Source organism: Gossypium hirsutum, chromosome A03 (genome assembly GCF_007990345.1).
Source record: "Gossypium hirsutum isolate 1008001.06 chromosome A03, Gossypium_hirsutum_v2.1, whole genome shotgun sequence".
NCBI classification, from domain to species: Eukaryota; Viridiplantae; Streptophyta; class Magnoliopsida; order Malvales; family Malvaceae; genus Gossypium; species Gossypium hirsutum.
Genome location: NC_053426.1, coordinates 37192750 through 37209821, shown reverse-complemented (window position 1 = coordinate 37209821; position 17072 = coordinate 37192750). Strand labels below are relative to the sequence as shown.

At 32.5% G+C, this 17072-nt stretch overlaps 2 protein-coding genes across 7 annotated transcripts; one reads left to right on the top strand and one right to left on the bottom strand.

The window, feature by feature from the left end:
* Positions 1-727: 727 nt before the first annotated feature.
* Positions 728-9952, bottom strand: LOC107887426 (DNA-directed RNA polymerase 1, mitochondrial). 6 transcript variants are annotated; one of them, XM_041098229.1, is made up of 6 exons: positions 9609-9779; positions 8565-8617; positions 8436-8491; positions 7843-7960; positions 7434-7547; positions 728-1068 (listed from the first exon to the last, which is right to left on the bottom strand). In XM_041098229.1, exons 2-6 carry the CDS (start codon positions 8571-8573, stop codon positions 880-882), a joined length of 486 nt encoding a protein of 161 aa, XP_040954163.1. In that variant the 5' UTR covers positions 8574-8617; positions 9609-9779; the 3' UTR covers positions 728-879. The 6 variants fall into 6 exon arrangements, with proteins under 6 accessions (XP_040954163.1, XP_040954159.1, XP_040954147.1 ...); XM_041098225.1 differs by lacking the exon at positions 9609-9779 and adding an exon at positions 8886-9417; XM_041098213.1 differs by lacking the exon at positions 8565-8617 and having other exon boundaries at positions 9609-9952.
* On the top strand, positions 2752-5868 carry LOC107932543 (uncharacterized). The gene is made up of 7 exons (XM_041098211.1): positions 2752-3241; positions 3454-3499; positions 3596-3843; positions 3972-4088; positions 4333-4958; positions 5053-5174; positions 5722-5868. The coding sequence occupies exons 1-5, from the start codon at positions 3174-3176 to the stop codon at positions 4565-4567; spliced, it is 714 nt and encodes a 237-aa protein (XP_040954145.1). The 5' UTR covers positions 2752-3173; the 3' UTR covers positions 4568-4958; positions 5053-5174; positions 5722-5868.
* Positions 9953-17072: the final 7120 nt, after the last annotated feature.

Below are 17072 nucleotides of genomic sequence, written 5' to 3'. Positions count from 1 at the left end.
TGTCGTCACACTTGCTCATAATATCGTTTATTATTCCATCATACATTTCATACTTTCATGATAATAATAAAACATTTAAATGCACATATTATCACTATAACAAAACAGTTTTTTAGTGGCATTTTTTGGGCCTATGGCGATGCTTATAAATACCGCTAAAACTATTTGTGGCGCTTTTACTAGCGTCGCAAAAAACGCCGCTAAAGACAACATCGCTAACATTTTGTGGTGTTCATGAAAAAAACGCCGCTATAGAACATGATTTTTAGTGGCGCTTTTCCTACAAATGTCGCTAAAGAACATGACCTTTAGCGGTGCTTTTCCTACAAACCCCGCTAAAGCACATGACCTTTAGTGGCGCATTCCCACAAACGCCGCTAAAGAACATGACCTTTAGCAACGCTTTTCCTAGAAACGTCGCTAAAGAACATGCCCTTTAGCTGCACTTTTCCTAGAAACGCTGCTAAAAACATGACCTTTAGCGACACTTTCCCACAAACGCCGCTATAGAACAAACCTTTAGCGGCGCTTTTCTCACAAACGCCGCTAAAAAACATGACCTTTAAAAAAATTATTTTAATTAAATAATATTTATTTCTATGATAAATTATATTATGTTTAATTTTTAAAATTTGAACTTTAAACTATATACTTTTAAGGATAAATAAAAAATATTAATTAAATTAAATTAAATTTTCTATTAAAATTTTAACTTTAAAACTAAATATAAAAATTAATGAATTTAAATTTAATACATAAACATTGATTCAATATGTAATTTAATACATAAAAAACACACACACGCGCATAGGCACTCACAAAGTATTACTATTTCTAAAACAAAATTCATCCTGGTGAGAAAAGAATGCCAAATCATCATCACCTATCATTAATCAAAGGAAAAAGATCAAAAAAGAAGAAGAAACAATATACAACATAGGGCTGGTTCAAGCTTAGATGAAGCCAAAGTATTGCAATGCCTGCATATGACTTAGAGAGTTCCTTTGATGCTTTCATTTCAACCGCCAGAGAATCCAAAACACCGGAATAGAAAGCCAAAGTATGTACCTGTAAACCAAAGTCAGGCTAGCAATGAAATCACTTAGTCAACCCTCAAAGCCTCATATGTCAAAGCACATTAACTGGTCTCTTTGAATTATGATATGGAAAGATAAATTTTTAATAATGCCACCATAAAGCAAGAATCAGAATTTGTTTCAACAAAAGAGAAATAAAACATTGTTGCTGATAACCAGATAGAACAAAAAAACTGAACAGCATAACTGCATAGGCTCAGGAGCAAGAGGGAATTAAATGAACTAACCTCCATATCTAAGAATATCCTTTTGTTGAAAGAATTTCAATTGTATGCAATAAATGCATCACCAAATACATATATATGAGAAAATGAAAATAATATTCCATAGTTAATTCATATCAAGAAAAACTAGAGGTTTCACAATACAATGGAATGCTTCAGTTATTTAACAAGGAACAATAGTATTAATTTGCAAAAAGTAGAACAGAAACATGCTACACTACTGTTGTTTAACGTTATATAGAAATTATTCTTTAGTTCTAATATCTAAAATTACAAGCACAAAAGGCAATATCAGGGTCTGATGAACAGTTAGATTTGACTAAAAATACCAGTAAATCCAATAAGCCCTAATTATAAATCTAACAATATGTTTGGTTGGGTGTATTGGCATAGCCAATACACCCCTAATCAGTGGCCCCACCTAATCCCCCCTTATTCCTATGTTTGGTTCATGGTATTGCTAATACCATTGTAATCCATTACTGACTTAATCGGTGAAATTCACCGATTTGTAATCCATCCCTTTTGCCCAGATTAGGCGCCGCTTTAGTAAACCATCCCTATTTTACCCTCCCATCAGCTTCCCCTTTGTTTCTCTTCTGTTCCTTCTAGCCTCTGCCGATTTGCTCCCTCCGTTTCTTTTCTTTTCTGCCCTCTGTTTATTTTCTGTTCTTTTCTTCTAATTTGCTCCCTTCGTTTCTTTTCTTTTCTTTTCTGCCCTCTGTTTATTTTCTTTTCTTTTCTGTCGATTTGCTCCCTTTGTTTCTTTTCTTTTCTTTTCTGCCGATTTGCCAGTTTCTGCTGATTTCTGAGTTACTGCAACTGAAAGGTAGGTTTATAACTCTCTATCAACCTTGTTACTGTCTTTTGTTTTTTCTGCATGTTAGCAGATTTGAATCACTGCCTTGTTAGTGCCCTTTTCTCATTAATCGGTAACTGCATGTAATCGGTTTCCCCTTTTCTCATTACAAGTTCTTTTTCATCTCACTGTGCCCTGATTTTCTCATTTACAGGTTAGTTTTCCATGGTTATTTTGTTTGTATTGCATGTCCGATTGAAATGTAGTTTTCCCCGATTGCATGTATACTCTTCTGCATAGGACAGCATTCCGTTCCGGAGAAACAATTTTTGGATTAGGCTTAAGAATTGATGATTGTTGTTTGTTGATAAGGTGCCTTGGCTTAAGAATTGATGACTGTTGTCTGTTGTTGGTTAGGCTTAAGAAATGCATACTGTTGTTTGTTGATAGTGTTGTTTGCTTTAATATGGATGGATGGGGCTATTGAATTGTAGTGTTATTATGCATATTGTTGATACTGTTGTCTGTTGTTTGTTGATGTGTTTTGGTAATGCTGGCTCTTCTATTTTCCTTATTTTTAATGTTGTGCTGATTTCCTTAATTTACCTTTTTTGTTCTTTGAATATTCTAAAATTTGGCAGTCAAAATATGCTGGAGCTTCTTCAAAAGGTTGATCAACCTAGGGAACCTGGTACTGCAACACACTTAAGCTCTTCTGAACGCAATCAATCATCTGAAATGCCAGATGCAGAAACTTCTGATGGAACAGTACGGGGCATTTAAAAAGGGGCAAATGTTGCCTATTTATGATGCTCAGAAAATTGCCACAATGAAGGCTGCAGACAAAGGATTTATCGTTGGTTGGCCTTCTGATAATTTGCATGCTCTTGATTCTAGTGAGCAGGTTAATGCTGCTGATGCTAGTCAGCTGGATGGTACCCGGCAAAATTCAAACCTCATGCCAATAGCAAGTGGACATATCTCCTGTCAGTTACTTCCTCCCGGTATTCCAAATCAGAACTTGATTGTTATGAGAGCAAAAAGCGTAAAAGTATGACATTTGAGCTTGTATCATGGCATAGAGAAGTGACACAAGGTCGTTCAAGACCTCAGGACATCAGGTATTTGGAATAATTTTCCAATTTGCTGCAATTTTAACAGCACATGTAATATATGTGTCTCTATATGTGTGTATATACTATATCAATAACCAAAAACAGAAATATTTCCCATTAGCAATTTGCTGAAGTACAGAAATTATTGCTCTCTTCTCTCACTTTCTTTATGCTTTCCTCTTCATTGGAATTATGTTGAGGTTTTCTTTTGATCGCAGTGCGGCTGAAGCAGGATGGGCACATGCAGCAAATCGATTGATTGAGGTGTGTTTGGTGTCAAACTACCATACTTGATCTTAGTTTATTCCTTATTTGAACTATGACAGTTCTCACTTAAGGACATTGATCTTGATATCACAGGCTGAAAACGAACCTGAAATGATTGAAGATTGGCCGCCTGTGCTTAGATCAAAAAGAAGGCTTATCTTGACAACACAGCTTATGCAGCAACTACATTGTGCTCCTCCAAGAGCAGTTCTTTCTGCAGATGCTATAAAAAACTATGAGACTGTGGTCTATTTTGTTGCCAGATTAGGCTTAGGAGAAGCATGCAGCTCAGCATATATATGTGAAAGTGATAAAGCTGTTCCTTCTGAGAGTGGAAGCACGTAAGAACATGTTAATTATGTTTGAAACCCCTGAATCCTGTTTTTTACTGTCAACTGGGGATTTTTTTTCTACTATCGTACTGATGCGGCTTTTGTTTTTGTTTTTGTTTTTTTTTTCCTGCTTTTAGCCTCCCTGAAAAGGTTAAGAAGAGAAAGCAGTCCATCTTAAAGGCTGCAGAACAGTTTGTCATCGCTGCGGAACAGTTTGTCATCACTGCAAAGAAGTTGGAAAATGATTTACAGAGGTAACCCAGATCAAGTTTTTACCAGTATGTTTTATGCATAATATCTCGTCTTCAATTTTTTTAATATACTTACAAGTAATGTATAAGTTGGAAACAAGGTTTTGCTTTATATCACTATTTATTAGTTACATTATATATATATATTTGAAATCCTTTGTTTGCCCCATGGTGCTCCCGCTATTGGTTTTACCCTAAGCAGTTGTCATGCTGGTTGTCTTCTAATGTTCCTCATTTTGTTATGTAGTCTGGACAAGAGATCCTCAATCTTGGACTTAAGATTGGAATGCCAGGATCTAGAGAAGATCTCACTCATCAATCGTTTTGCCAAGTTCTATGGTCGGGGACAAGCTGACAGGGCCGAGACCTCATCGACCTCTGCAGCAATTGCTAGCCCTCCCAAATTCTTCATCCAGAGATATGTTTCTGCAGTACCGATGCCTAGGAATGTTCCTGATAAGGTACAATGTCTTCCACTTTGATGATTAGCTAATTGGTTTTTTCCAGTTCAAGAGTTGACTGGATACTGGCTGACTTATAGGTGAAATCTTCTGAAGACTCTACTTCAGCTATGTTTGCATGCCATATACTGATAAAAAAGGACAAATCTCAGCTGACTAAAATTGATTGATTTGCTGCTTTAATACAGCTGCCAATTCAGCATTCATCTCCTTTGAGCCTGCCTTGTTTATATATTTGTAGGTTGATAGCTTCTGAAAGTTGAATTCTAGGGGCAGATTTGTAGGTTTATGTACTAACAACGAAAGGAGCTTGAGTGCATTGTGGGGGAAGCTTGCTGCCGAGATACTGATGCAAAACTGGGATATTGCTCTTGAAGAACTTAATCGTTTGAAAGAAATAATCGATTCCAAGGTTTTGGTTATATCCCCATTGATTATTCGGTTTTTATTTTGACAATTTGCTTTCCGATTATTCGTTGACTCATTTATTGGTCTTTTTGCTGCAGAGCTTCTCATCACCTTTGAACCAAGTTCAGAGTAGAATATGGCTTATGCATTGGAGCCTCTTCATCTTTTTCAACCATGACAATGGAAGAACACAGATCATTGACCTATTTAATCAAGACAAGTATGTCACTTTAACAACTAAACTTAAGGTTTCCATGTTTTGTTACTGATGTTGTTAGTTGCATCATTTGTGTGGTAGTCACATCTGTGCTTATTTGTTCTTTGTGCATTTTCCTGTCTTTTTATGCCATGACTTACTTCTGTTTCAAGATCCTGCTATGTTCACATGCTTCGGTTTTGATTGTGTTGGAATGGAACATGTTTAGAAACTTTGTGGATTTCTTTTATCATTTGCATGGTTTTTTTAATATGAAAAGTTAATGCACTGCCTGCCATGTAATTTGCAAAATGTTTGTTCAAAGATTTGAGGCTAAAGTAGGTGATATCTTCGCATTGACAAAGAAAGTATGTGTCCCATAAAGAACTGCAATCAAACCAAAAACAAAGAAAGTAGTGTTAAACCTCTAATGAACATGTCTAGAAGTGTGTATATGGTATATGCCCCATGTTTTGAAGTTTTTACTCTTTAGCATGTCTAAGAGAATGTGTATAGTATTTGCATGTTGAATTTTATATAAGCAAATTAAGTGATCAGTTTACTAATGCAGGGAAGAAGTAGATGAGTTGTGCCGAACATTGGAAGAGAAAGAGGACAGTTCATGTACTGCCTCAGATCAGTTTTCTTGTATCACAATATAATGAACTTTGCTAAACAAGTTATGCGTGCAATTTAGTTGGAGAGGTTTTTTGTTAGGTCATGTAAGACTTTTGTTGGTTAAACTATTAGAATTTCAAGAGCAAATTGGGTCCTCTAATATAAAAATGAGCAATTTAGTCCTTATATAATTCGTTTTGAAGCAAACAAGTAACTTTTGAATAGTTTTAATATTTTTCTTATCTAAATGCTCGTGGAAAAAATTGAAAATAAACATGTCTAAAAGTTTAATCATAAAAAATCCATCTTTCTACAGAAAATATAACAAAAAAAAAGTTAAAATAAACGAAGAAAACAACATTGAAGACCAAAATTGCTGCAAGTCAAATCTAGAAACAAAAATGAAATTGAATACATAATTCATTACTGGGAAACAGAATACATAATTGGGAATATGAAGAAAAACCCTAATTCATTATATTGTTAAGTAAATTTAACTTGGGTTGCTGATGGTAAAGTAACAATCATAAAATCATTATTCAAAGTCAAGTTCAAATAATTTAATATTTGATAGAAGAAATTGATGAAGTTTGTTGATACAATCATAAGAATATTTAATTTTATTAAATTATATATTTTTGTTAAATTATATTTAATAATAATAATTTTATAGTATTATATATTATGATTTTAGTAAATTATATATTTTTGTTAAATTATATTTAATAATAATTATTTTAAATTATATTTTATAATATTATATATTATAATTTTAATAAATTCATATATTTTATCAAATTATATATTATAAAAAATATATTTAATAATAATTATGTTAAAATATGATTAAATTATTTATTATTTATATTAATAATCTTATTAAAATTTAATAATAATAACAATAATCAGTTACCTAAACAAATTTATGCTAAGGGTATTCTAGTCATTTTAGTTTTTCCATTATGCTATTACACCTCTATTCAATTCAACCAAACACAAGATTACTATTACGCCTTTATTCCATTACATTCAACCAAACAGTTGATTTGCTATTACACCTCTAATCCAATACACCTCTATTCCATTACACCTCTAATCCAATACACCTCTAATCCAATACAGCGAACCAAACGTGCCCTAAGGATTTGAAATCTAACTTTGGAACAAATTATAACACAACACTAACAACAAAAAATCACAAAAAGTATCTAAGTATCCCCACAAGACCAAATATCTACAATCTAGATATTTCCAAAAAGTCTCTAAGTTTTCATTCATATGAAGTTCTACTCAGCTCAACTCGGAATAGTATGTCTTATAGACCAAAAAGTACAGAAACAGGGAATAAGAATTATCTTCCCATCATATTGTTTCCTAGACAAGACCTCTGGTGCAATGTAGGCTGGGGCTCCTATGATAGATTTGGGTTGGGAATGAAACACACTTGACTGAAACATGCAGTACAAAGTTAATAATTTAATTTTTATAGCTAAGTTGTTGGGACTCTTTGGTCGGTGTTTGACATCCATGCTGAACACATTTTCAGGCATAGATATGGGAATATGATAGTCCAAGTGTATGGGCTAAAGTAAAAAAAAAAAACTAAATAAGCCCGCATCAAATCTTATAGCAGCGGACAAATTCAAATATTTGGCATGTACCAACATCTTCACGGTCAACCAAGTCTGCAAGACGGCCTCCATTAACCCATAATCTGTCTACTACTCCAAGAATCCTTCTATTTATCCTCCATTTGGTGTTTCCCAGTGTATCCAGGGCCTGATGCATAAGAAATAATAGAATCATTGTAACAAGAGGCTATACTGAATAGTGATATAAAGTTGGTGAGTAACAATAATTTATCAGAACTGTTCTCTTTTTTAAGCTCAAATTTATACATTTATTCAATTATATAATTAAAACAACAATCGTATATAAAAATAATAATATAATATTTAATAAATATTCATAAAAATAATAAAATATGTAATTACATATTAAATTAAATGAAATAAGCAGACACTTGGAAGTGTAGAACATAGAGATATAAATATAAATCTCAACGATTTAAAACCTCAAAAACAAGCTCTAATTGCTTCCTTGGAGTTCTTTTAACAGTTTCACGCTGTTGTTTTATTCCATGTGTCCGGATGACATATGATGGTAAAAACAAATAAGCACCTTGGTCATACCTACCAAAGTATCACAAAGTTTATCAGTGATTGGATAGGAACTGAACAAGTGGCAATATAATCATATATATATATATCAAAATGCCGCAAAGACACCACGACAAGTCTTAAGAAAAAAGTCATCCATTAACATATACACTTAAAGCAAAAGTTAGACAAGCAAATAGGTGAAGGTAGTGCAAAGCCTTGATTTAGGCTCAAAACTCTAAAGCTTATAGACAAGAGAAGAACTTACAACACAACAAAAACAAGACTTTTCAGTAAATTAGCCAATTGAATCATTTGACCCTTCATTTGTACAAAAATCAATTATAAATATTAAAATGGATACCTAGAAAAAAATGAAGAAGCAACAGAATGCACAAAGAGTAGACAAGTGGTGGAACAATCATAATTATTCTGTAACATCAGCAAAGAAGAGAGGAAAAAAAAGTCAAAAGGGTGGAAAAAGACAAGGGTAAGGATGAATTCTTACTGGAATTCTGTCAGGGTATTTTCCCCTGATTCTGGAAGCCTCAGCACGCCTTTTCTCTGGATATTAAAAATCCATAAATTAATGAAAAGCAACCAAAGAATAGCTAATACATGATCAGCAGTAACATACCAAAATCATGCTCAATCTTGAAGCTGCTTTTAGTCATATCTGCTGATATATCACTATAGAACCATCATAATGTAAAGTCAGCTAATACCCTATTTTTAGACCTTACCATAGACAAAAACCACAAACTTTAAAGGAGGACAACAATTCAAATTCAATTTAAGATATCCTTTAATTCCAAATTAAATAAAAAAGAAATAAGAATCCGATCATCATAAATTCAAGACAGTAAAGAAGAAGAAGAAGAAGAAGAAGAAGAAACCCAAATCATATTTGATATTGAGAAACCAAAAGAAGAAGAATTCAAGATTTCTTTTTTTTTACCTCAGCAGATATAGAAAAGGCTGTAAGGATTGAATTGAAACAAAGAGATGAGATGATGAAGAAATCAACTAACGATGGATGAGGTGTTGTTGTCTTGAAGATTAATATGAATGAGAAGATGATAAAAATAGGTGTTTATATAAGATTTGTTTTAGTTTGGGGGCATTTCTCCTCCAACTGGGCTAGGTTGCTAACCAAGTAGCCGCCACGTTAGTCTCCTACGATATTTGGATTTTCTTCAATACTTATCCAATCTTGGAATTGGATGACGCTTCCTCATTTCACTTTATTTTAGAATCATCCTTGGTGAGCAAATTTTATCAGAATACTACACTGTTTCAAATTTTAAGTATATATGTTAATGGATGACTAATAATAGGAATAAACTCAAGAACATATATATGTTAATGGATGACTAATAATAGGAATAAACTCAAGAACATGGTAGAGTACCATTTATCATCTGCTTTGCATCTGAAACAGTCTGAAATTGAGCTAATTCGAGTAAAGCCCCTCCCCATTTGGTTAAATTTTGCAACATTTTTAACCGATAATAGGATACGTAAAACAATTTCTTTTAAAAAAAACCTCAAACCAAAGAAGAAAATAAGAATAAAAGAATTATAACCTTATTACTATTAAAATCGATTAACAGAGGAAAGTAACTGCAAAAAAAGAAACGAATTATAAAAAAATTGAAAGGAAAAGAAATAAAGAAGGAACCTCAGCATCAAGAGGGTCCTTGGCGTAGTTAACTTCAGAGATTTTACGAGTGTGTTCGGAGACTAAAAGGCGATCGAAGTCAGCTTGAGAAAACTCCATTTCCGTGATTGTTTTCTTTTGTTAGTTTAGAAAGTGAGAGAAGAGTGTAGCCGCTAGGGTTTTTTCTCTTTCTATTGGAGAAGTGAAGTAGAGAAGGTAACATAAACTTCATTGCTTCTACTAATTTCAAGTGAAATTTTAGGATTTCTTTGGGGAGTGGGGAGGGAACCGATTTTGGGAAAAAGAAAGGAGGGAAAAAAGAAAGATTTCATGTCAAATTTTGGGGTTTCGGGGGGAAGGGGGGAACCCATTTTGGGAAAAAGTATAAGGTATTTTGGGTAACAAAATGGCACCGTTTTGTGTAACACTTTTTGCAGCGTTTTTATAAAAACGTCTCTATTGCTTACTTTTTGCCGTGTTTTTAATAAAAACGTCACAAAAAGTTATTTTCCTTTACACAAAATGATGTCGTTTTGCTCCGCTAAAAATCACTTATTTTGTTTAATATATATAAACTTTATCATTATTTCTTAAATAATTTAAACAATATTGATAATTTTAATATATTAAAATAAATATTATCTTCTTTACAATTATATAAGAAATTAATTAATATATAAATTAAAAAAAGCAGTCATATACCCAAAAAAAACTTTAAAATTTTTTTAATTAATAGTATTTTATTTTTTCATTTTTGACATGTATTTTTCTATGTTTTTACTTTCAAAATTTTTCTCAGTCAAATCCAAATGTTGCTTCAATTTCTAATAGTAAACCCTAAACCTTAAATCTCAAACCATAAACCATAAACCTACACCCTAAATATATATATTACAATGGATAAAAGTAATTAAAAAGAATCTTATTGCTTACCTAAACCCTAAAATAATTTAATTTTTTGTTATTTTATCAAAACCCTAACCTTTAAACCTTAATAGCCTAACCCCTAAAACCATGAACAGTACTACGACCTTAATTATAAACAAAAAACCATAAACTTTAAACCATAAACCCCAAACCAAAACTCTAAACCGAAAATAATAAACATTATATCATAAACCCTAAACCTTAAACCATGGACATTAAACCTTAAATCTTAAATCATAAACCCTAAACCCCAAAACAATAAATATTACATCATAACCCCTACCCCTAAACCATAAACCCTAAACCCTAAACCTTAAACCATAAACCTTTAACCACAACCCTTAAACCATAATTAAATATTTAATTATATGTATACACCTAAATTTTGATAGAGATACATCTCAGAATTATATATGAATTTCGGTTTAATGTGTAATTGTAGACATGAAATTCTAATTGTGGTTTAAATGTATAGTTGAAACTTTAATTTTGATTTAATCATACACATTTTAAAAAATAAATACATCAATATATTTTTATATGAATAAATATAAATATTTAATTATGTATGCAATATATAAATATAAAATGATGTTATATCAATAATTGTGTTCATAATTTATGCTTTTGGGATTTAACCCATTGCACACTAAACCATTGTTCATGTATGCTTTGGGATTTAACCCATTTGATATATATAGTTTTAAAAATAATAATTTATATTTATCTTATTTAGATTTATATTATAAAAAAATACAAGATACACAAGTTAAGTAGTTCACCATATTTACCCCCAAACCTTAAACCATAAACCATAAATCCTAGACCATAAACCAAAAAACCTAAATTATAAGCCCTAAATACTAAACCATAACCCATAAACTAAATTAATTTTTTACGGGGTTTTTCAAAAAGCGCTGCTAATGCTTGGTCTATACGGTGTTTTCAAAAAGCGCCGCTAATGCCACTAAAGCTCATAGAAAACAACGACGTTGTGCTTAATTTTTTGCGGCGTTTTTCAGAAAGCGATGCTAATGCTCGACCTATAATGGCATTTTTTAAAAAGTACCACTAATGCCATTAAAGCTCACATAAAACGACGGCGTTGTGCTTAATTTTTTTGTAGTGTTTTTCAGAAAGAGCAGCTAATGGTCGACCTATAGTGGTGTTTTTCAAAAAGCGCCGCTAATGCTCGATCTATAGCTGTGGTTTTGGTCCTCGCGCCGCTAAAAACGCCGCTAAAACCCTATTTTGCTGTAGTGTATCAAAGCATTAAAATATGCTACAACATCACATTATTTGCTTATGTACTTACTTGTCGGATCTTCATTAAGAATATTCGTATAATCAAATCATACAATTTATATAATAATAACAACAAAGTATTTAATATTAAATTATAACATTGCATTATTATAATCACACGAACTTACCTTGACACAAAATCAGCAATTGGACATAACCGTCATATTCTTTGATTTCCCTCGTTCTAAGTCCAAATCTTGTTTTTCTTGATCTAAAATATCACATTTAGTCTAATTATTAGTCACATTATTCAATGTGATCCGAAAATCATATTTTGGAAAAATTACATTTTTGCCCCTAAACTTTATCATAATTACACTTTTTCCCTAGGCTCGTAAAATGAAATGCACTCAATTTCTTTGTACTTTAAGCCTAGCCGAACCATTTCATAACTATAGAAACTAAAATTCTCATTAAAACACACTTTATACCATTTTTACAACTTTTACAAAATGGTCATTTTAGACGTTTTCACCAAAAATCACTTAGTTAAAGTCATTTATTTAACAACAAGGATGCATTTTCCATCATCAAGCATCAAAATACACATATATTCATCAATGAGAAAATTTACAAACTTTAACAGTTTTGAAAACGAAGGTACGAGATAGCTAAATTGAGTTACCACGACTCCAAAAATGTAGAAATAATTAAAAACGGGACAAAAACCTTACCTAGATGAGCCATAAAAGCTTGGCTAAATGTTTACTCATCCATGGCTGCCCATTTTCTTCATCAAAGGTTGAAGAAGAAAGAAGAAGATGATAGCTTTTAAATTTTTGTCTTATTATGCCTTTATTAAATTAATTACCAATTTGCCCTTTTCTTTTCAAACAAATTTCAAAAATACCAAAGAGATATCTTCCACTAACTTATTAATGGGCTAATTATCACATAAGAACTTCTACTAAAAATTCTATAGCTATTTAATACCTCTAGCTTCTAGAACTCAAGTTTTGCACTTTTTACGATTTAGTCCTTTTTACTAATTTGAGTACTCGAACATCAAAATTTTCGAACGAGATTTTCACGAAATAATTTCGTAAAACTGTAGGCCATAAAAATATAATAAAAATAAAATTTTCCTAGTCGGATTTGTTGTCCCAAAGTCACTGTTCCTACTAGGCCCAAAATTGGACTGTTACAATAATTTTGTTATGCATGCAAAATACGAAAGACAAAATAAAAAGATATAATAGTGAAATGTGAAATTAACTTTTATTTATTTATTTATTCATCATTCAAATAAATAGAAAATAGTTATATATTTTTACAATATGAGCAGATTTCCCAACACACATGGCATGGGATACGGGTAGTCAGATGGTCGTGGCTAACCTACACGGTTGTGCATCTTTTTGTTTTTAGGTGCAAGTTTCACACGATCTGGCACATAGCCTATGACACAGCCATGTGAAATTATTTCGAAAGCTACTCGGCCTGCCACACGGTTGGCCACATGGCCATGTCCTTGTGTCACACGGCCTGACCACACAACCATGTGACCCTTATTTTCAAAATTTTCTATTTTGTTTCAAATTGATCGCTGAATGTCCCTGAGCTATTTTTAGAGCCTAGTAGGCTTGGTTTAAGGTCAATAATTGTAATTATGCTAAGAATGACATTTGATTTGATATTTTGTTATTTAATTTGATATTTGAATGGTTAAATGTTAGTAATTGTTATGACATGTGTTGTAATACTCTGTAACCCTAATCCAACAATGGAGGCGGGTTAGGGGTGTTACAGGTTCTATTTTGGCTGAACTAAAAGTAAGACCATTATTTTTACAAAGAATTCATTATCTCCAAAAGCATGATTCGCTGTTGCAATTAGAACGAAGTCTAGTTGAGAATTCACAAACTACAAAGTTCAGTATTAATGGAGATGAAAACTTATATTTTTGTAACCAATTGTGTGTATTTGATGATTCAAAGTTGAAACTAGACATTTTGAGTGAAGTTCATAATAGTTTTTTATACGATACATCCAGACAGTAACAAAATGTATTGTGATTTGAAACAGATGTACTGGTGGCTAGGTATGAAACGAGAAATCTCTAAATTTGTAATTAAATGTTTCGTGTGATAGTAAGTAAATGCTGAGCATCAAGTTCTGTCGAGATTACTACAAATTGTGATGATTCTAAATGGAAGTGGGAGCAAGTTACGATGGATTTCATATTGGGATTGTGATTGACTCCAAAAAAGAGAGATGCTATCTAGGTGATTGTTCATATATGAACAAAGTCTGCACACTTTATTCCGCTTAGAACTGATTACTCAGTCGAGAGGTTAAATGAATTATATATTTCAAAGGTGGTTCGATTACATGGCGTGCCACTATCTATAATTTCTAATAGAGATTCGAGATTTACTTCCATATTTTGGGGTAAGGTATACAAGGCTTTGGGAACAAAACTACAATTCAATACAACTTTTCATCCTCAGAAAATTGTACAATCCAAGTGAGTAATACATATACTCGAAGGTATGTTATGATGTTGTGTATTAGAGTTTGAAAGTAACTGGGAAAAATATTTGCCATTGATAGAATTTGTTTACAATAATGACTATCATTCGAGTATAAAAATGACATCGTTTGAAGCTTTGTATGGTCGAAAATGTAAAACCCCGTTATACTAGCTTGAACTAAGTAAAAGAAAACTTGTCAGGATTGATTTGATCCATGAAACAAAAGAATCTATGAAATTTCAATATCTGAACATATTCTTTGGTAAGATATTTTGAGGATGAAATTTCCTAAGGAAGGGAGAGTTGTAGTAGCCTGTTTTCAGTGGTGTCAAAAATAGTGGTTTTGGGACAACAATTCTGATCGGTGAGTCCGTAAATATTATTGATTAATATTTACGAGTCAAACCTAATGATATAGTGAATCTTGATCTCATAATTTTTACTTGTAGAATGATAGTTATTATACAAGTGGTTTGTATAGAAAATCAGTGGTTTTGGAAATGAAGTATTAGGATCTCATTCTTGTAAATTGAGCTCATAAATATTTCTATTAAATAATTATGGATCTACTATATAGGAGAATTGAGGTTTGGTCCAAAAATTTTGATGATTGAATGATTAATTAAGGTACAAGGACTAAATAGTAAAAATTGTAAACTTTATCGCTATTGATTTTTGTTAACTAAAATGTTTATCTTGTATTTGTTCGAAGGCCAAAATGGCAACTAGGCCATTTCAAACTCTAGTGGATGGTTAAAGCATGATAATTAACAATTTATATGTTAATTTTGAAGTTATAATTAAGTTAAAACATTTATTCAAATTGGATTAAATCATAAAAAAAAGGAAAGATTCCAATTTTCATCTCTTTCTTCTTACCATCATCGAACCACCATTTTAGACCTTGGAGTATTCGACCATGTAACAACCCGATTTAGACCCTAGTCGAAATGGTGGTTTCAAGACCACGAATTTGAGTCAGAATAATATTTAAATATTATTTTTTGTGTTATTATATGTGAATATGCATGTGTGAAAGTTTCGTATGAAAAATTGATCGTTTGTGTGCTTAATTTAATAAAAGGGCTTAATCGCGTAAAATGAAAATTTGATGGTTAATTGTAAAAGGGCATAATTGTTGTTATCTTTTTCAATTGAGGTATTTATGTTGCAAATTAACCATTGGAGTTAGTGATGGACGGTCATGACCTTAATATATATTGGTTTTGCATTAATTAACAAAGGTTAATAAGGTAATTTATGAAATAATACATATGTTATATTAAAACATAAAAAAATAAAATAAGGTTTCATATTGTTTTGTTCTTGCCAAAAATAAAAGAAAGAAAAGAAACAAAACCTCCAAGGGTTAAGAAACAAAACCTTCAAGGGTTCGGCCAAAACTAAGATTGATCAAGGTATGTAACTAGCTCGATTTTTATAATTTTACGTTTTTGATATAGTTGCTTCGAATACTATCGACCTATGCAAGAATTTCTGATTTTGATGAATATTTTGAGTTATGCCATTGATGAATATTTGTGTTTTGTGATGTTTGATGATAATTATGAAAGATATGTTTGGATTAATATGTTTTGTAACCTTCAAGGTTCGGCCAAACTAAGCTTGATCAAGGTATGTAACTAGCTCGATTTTTTATAATTTTTACGTTTTGATATCTTTGCTTCGAATACTATCCGACCCATGCTAGAATTTCTGATTTTGATGAATATTTTGAGTTATGCCATTGATGAATATTTGTGTTTTGTGATGTTTGATGATAATTATGAAAGATATGTTTTGGATTAATATGTTTTGTATTGGAGTTTTTGATGAATTTGAGTAATTAGGGCTAAATTGCAAAAATAATAAATTGAGTGTAACACCCTGAATTTGGGCCTCGAAGTTTGGGCCTTGAGCATGGGAGTGGTTGAAGGCAGCTTATAATATTTTGTTGTGCGTGAAAATTTCGTAGTTGAAGGCTTGTTTTAGTGGTTAAGTGTGCTGAGAAGTGTTGGCGAAGTCCTGGGTTCAAACCTGGACTCTAGCAAAAATTTTGGTTTAAGGTGAATCAAACCCTGGGTGTAGTAGGTAGGCCTAAGAATATTGTTGAAGAAATTGTGACACAAAAAGCCTTGTGCTTAGTGGCAAGTAGCGTGTGGATCATTTAAGGGGAGGCATGGGTTTGAATCCCATGGCAAGCAAAGAGCATTTATTTGCTAACAGGGGCGGCAAGAGTTGGTGTTAAATTTAAACTCTGATGATGGAGCTATCTCACATCGGGAAGCTAACATAAGAGTGGTTGCGAAGCTGGGTTTAATATAGAGAAGTAAAGGTACCTTTCTTGGCTGATCCCTTTCGCTTCATGGCGTGCTCGTTTGGGTTGGGCGTCGGCTAAGAGTGCTCGGAGCGCGATTAACTCCAGTCTCCTATCAGGTGTGTATTTCTCACTACTGTAGCTGTAGGATGGCTACTTCGGGCCGCGAGGGCCGAAAGGGCCATGGGGCCCAATGGGCCTGCGGGCCCAATTGATAAGTGTTTGATTGTGTAGTAAATATTGGACTAGGCTAGGTGAATCTCGTATCTGTGGCTAATTGGCTAAAGGGCCACCGAGCGTGTGGGCCCATTTGGGCCAAGAAGGGCTTTAGCCCATTCGTATTGTTATGCCTGTTTAGAATACTTTAGTTTACCAAATTACCAAATACCCCTGGTTTGTAAAATTACTAAATACCCTTGGTTTATAAAATCACAAAAATACCCCTGGTTTATAAAATTACAA

Excerpts from the sequence above, each read along its gene's own strand:
- LOC107932543 (XM_041098211.1), top strand. The coding sequence starts at position 3,174 with ATGACATTTGAGCTTGTATCATGGCATAGAGAAGTGACACAAGGTCGT. Across the intron at positions 3,242-3,453 it reads TCAAGACCTCAGGACATCAG|TGCGGCTGAAGCAGGATGGG; the intron begins GTATTTGGAATA and ends TTTTGATCGCAG. Across the intron at positions 3,844-3,971 it reads CCTTCTGAGAGTGGAAGCAC|CCTCCCTGAAAAGGTTAAGA; the intron begins GTAAGAACATGT and ends TCCTGCTTTTAG.
- LOC107887426 (XM_041098213.1), bottom strand. The coding sequence starts at position 9,707 with ATGGAGTTTTCTCAAGCTGACTTCGATCGCCTTTTAGTCTCCGAACAC. Across the intron at positions 7,961-8,435 it reads AATACCCTGACAGAATTCCA|GTATGACCAAGGTGCTTATT; the intron begins GTAAGAATTCAT and ends ATACTTTGGTAG. Across the intron at positions 7,548-7,842 it reads AATTAGAGCTTGTTTTTGAG|GCCCTGGATACACTGGGAAA; the intron begins GTTTTAAATCGT and ends CTTATGCATCAG.